The sequence below is a fragment of the Charadrius vociferus genome, unplaced genomic scaffold (genome assembly GCF_000708025.1).
Source record: "Charadrius vociferus isolate BGI_N301 unplaced genomic scaffold, ASM70802v2 scaffold3501, whole genome shotgun sequence".
Lineage (NCBI taxonomy): Eukaryota > Metazoa > Chordata > Aves > Charadriiformes > Charadriidae > Charadrius > Charadrius vociferus.
The window spans coordinates 3,940-7,663 of NW_009646719.1; the positions used below are offsets into that span (position 1 = coordinate 3,940).

Sequence of the window (3,724 nt, forward strand, 5' to 3'; positions counted from 1 at the left end):
AGGTCACCCCAAAGCCACCTTGGGGCTATTCTGTAGGTGTTTGGACCACCAGGCCCACCCAAAGGCCATGCTGTGGGTGCATGGCCGTCCTGAGGTCACTCCAGAGCCACCTTGGGCAATGCTGGAAGTGTTTGGGCCACCAGGACAACTCCAGGGCGATGCTGTGGGTGCTTGGCCATCTTGAGGTCACCCCAAAGCCACCTTGGGGCTATTCTGTAGGTGTTTGGGCCACCAGGACCACCCAAAGACCATGCTGTGGGTGCTTGGCCATCCTGAGGTCACCCCAAAGCCACCTTGGGGCAATGCTGGAGGTGTTTGGGCCACCAGGACAACTCCAGGGCGATGCTGTGGGTGCTTGGCCATCCTGAGGTCACCCCAAAGCCACCTTGGGGCTATTCTGTAGGTGTTTGGGCCACCAGGACCACCCAAAGACCATGCTGTGGGTGCTTGGCCATCCTGAGGTCACCCCAAAGCCACCTTGGGGCTATTCTGTAGGTGTTTGGGCCACCAGGCCCACCCAAAGGCCATGCTGTGGGTGCTCGGCCATCCTGAGGTCACCCCACAGCCACCTTGGGCAATGCTGGAGGTGTTTGGGCCACTAGGACAACTCCAGGGCGATGCTGTGGGTGCTTGGCCATCCTGAGGTCACCCCAAAGCCACCTTGGGGCTATTCTGTAGGTGTTTGGGCCACCAGGACCACCCAAAGACCATGCTGTGGGTGCTTGGCCATCCTGCGGTCACCCCACAGCCACCTTGGGGCTATTCTGTAGGTGTTTGGGCCACCAGGCCCTCCCAAAGGCCATGCTGTGGGTGCTCGGCCATCCTGAGGTCACCCCACAGCCACCTTGGGCAATGCTGGAGGTGTTTGGGCCACCAGGACAACTCCAGGGCGATGCTGTGGGTGCTTGGCCATCCTGAGGTCACCCCACAGCCACCTTGGGGCTATTCTGTAGGTGTTTGGGCCACCAGGCCCACCCAAAGGCCATGCTGTGGGTGCTTGGCCATCCTGAGGTCACCCCACAGCCACCTTGGGGCAATGCTGGAGGTGTTTGGGCCACCTCAGGGCCACCAGGGCCTTGTGGGGTGACCAAGGTGGCTACAGGCACAGCACGCCACGTCTCGGGGAGGGCTTGTTGGGGATTTGGGGCCTCCCCACTTCTTCTCCGATGGGTTTTTGGGGTGTGTGGCACCCCCTCAGCCCTGTTTTGTCATTGTTGTCCCCTCCTCCCCAGGTACGCCAGTCTCTACTTCTGCTGCGCCATTGAAGGGCAGGACAACGAGCTCATCACGCTGGAGCTGATCCACCGCTACGTCGAGCTGCTCGACAAGTATTTTGGCAGCGTGAGTGGTCACCCAAGGGCGTTGGGGACAACCCAGCGGTGATATGGGAGTGCTGGGCCACCCCGTGGCCACGTTGTGGCTGCTTGGCCATCCTGAGATCACCCCAGAGCCGTCTCGGGGCACTGCTGTTGGTGTTTGGGCCACCTCAAGGCCACTGGGACCACCGCAGGGCCATGCTGTGGGTGCTTGGCCATCGTATGGTCACCCCAGTGCCACCTTGGGGCAATGCTGTGGGTGTTAGGACCACCAGGGCTACCCCATGGCCACGTTGTGGGTGCTTGGCCGACCTAAGGTCACCCCTAAACCCATTGCTGTAGGTGTTTGGGCCACCCCAGGGCCACCAGGACTACCCCATGGCCATGTTGTGGGTGCTTGGCCATCCTGAGGTCACCCCAGAGCCATCTTGGGTCCCGCCCCAGGTCCGTAACAGGGTCACAGGGTCCCCCTCAGGTCTACACCATGGGCACAGGACCCCTCCAGGCCCATACCATGGGCATAGGGCCACCACCAGCTCCATACCACGGTCACGAGGATTCCTACATCCATAACGTGGACGCTGGGCCACCCCAATGTCCACCTCAGATCCATAAGAGGGTCACAGGGCCACCCCTACATCCATACCACGGACACGGGACCTCCCCCCAGTCCCATACCATGGGCATGGGGCCACCACCAGCTCCATACCATGGTCATGAGGATCCCCAGGTCCATAGTATGGACATGGGGCCACCTCAAGGTCCCCCCACCAGGTCCATAACAGGCATAGGACTCCCCCAGACCAATACCATGGTAACGGGGCCACCACCAGGTCCATACCATGGGCGTGAGGCTACCCTAGGTCCACCACCAGGCCCATCCCATGAGCTGGGGGCCACCACCAGCTCCATCCCATGGGCATAGGGCCACCCCAACATCTCCCTCAGGTCCATAAGAGGGTCACAGGATCCCCCCACGTCCATACCGTGGGAATGGGGCCACCACCAGGCCCATCCCATGAGCATGGGGCCACCACCAGCTCCATCCCATGGACACAGGGCCACCCCAACATCTCCCTGAGGTCCATAAGAGGGTCACAGGGCCCCCCCACGTCCATACCGTGGGAATGGGGCCACCACCAGGCCCATCCCATGAGCATGGGGCCACCACCAGCTCCATCCCATGGGCATAGGGCCACCCCAACATCTCCCTCAGGTCCATAAGAAGGTCACAGGGCCCCCCCAAGTCCATACCGTGCTCATTGCCCCCACCAGGTCCATAGCGCAGTCATGTTCCCCCCCCTTCCAACTCCACGCTGTGGGCACAGGGCCACCTCAGGCCACCTTAATCCACCTGATCCCATTAACTCCACCGCCTTAATCCCCCCCGGGAGCCGCTTAGCGCCGCCGCTAAGGAGGATAATCAGGCTTAGCCGCTAACGAGGCGGGGGGGGGAGGGGTGATGATTGTGACCCCCCGCCCCCCTTTTCCTTTCCCGAGCAGGTCTGCGAGCTCGACATCATCTTCAACTTCGAGAAGGCCTATTTCATCCTGGACGAGTTCGTCATGGGGGGGGAGATCCAGGACACCGTAGGGTCATGGTGCCACCTCAAAGTCCCCCTATGGACCCTAATACACCTATAGACCCCAATACACCTATAGACCCCCTCCCATGGGCTCCTGGTACCCTCCACACTCCCCTATGGACCTCAGTAGCCCTATAGACCCACCCCATAGGGTCCTGGTGTACCCCACACTCCCCTATAGGCCTCTGATACCCCTATAGACCCCTGTAGGGTCATAGTGCCACCCCAAAGTCCCCCTATGACCCTAATACACCTATAGACCCCCTCCCATGGGCTCCTGGTACCCTCCACACTCCCCTATGGACCTCAGTAGCCCTATAGACCCACCCCATAGGGTCCTGGTGTACCCCACCCTCCCCTATAGGCCTCTGATCCCCCTATAGACCCCTGTAGGGTCATAGTGCCACCTCAAAGTCCCCTATGACCCTAATACACCTATAGACCCCCTCCCATGGGCTCCTGGTCCCCTCCACACTCCCCTATGGACCTCAGTAGCCCTATAGACCCACCCCATAGGGTCCTGGTGTACCCCACCCTCCCCTATAGGCCTCTGATCCCCCTATAGACCCCTGTAGGGTCATAGTGCCACCTCAAAGTCCCCTATGACCCTAATACACCTATAGACCCCCTCCCATGGGCTCCTGGTCCCCTCCACACTCCCCTATGGACCTCAGTAGCCCTATAGACCCACCCCATAGGGTCCTGGTGTACCCCACCCTCCCCTATAGGCCTCTGATCCCCCTATAGACCCCTGTAGGGTCATAGTGCCACCTCAAAGTCCCCTATGACCCTAATACACCTATAGACCCCCTCCCATGGGCT

At 60.8% G+C, this 3,724-nt stretch overlaps 1 protein-coding gene across 1 annotated transcript; it reads left to right on the forward strand.

Moving 5' to 3' along the window:
- Positions 1-1,232: 1,232 nt before the first annotated feature.
- LOC104290302 (AP-1 complex subunit sigma-1A) lies at positions 1,233-2,906 on the forward strand (the record flags this gene model as incomplete). Its single annotated transcript, XM_009889393.1, has 2 exons — positions 1,233-1,341; positions 2,820-2,906. Coding segments are annotated over 2 exons (196 nt in total), but the record flags the coding sequence as incomplete, so codon positions are not given.
- Between the last annotated feature and the right edge of the window lie 818 nt (positions 2,907-3,724).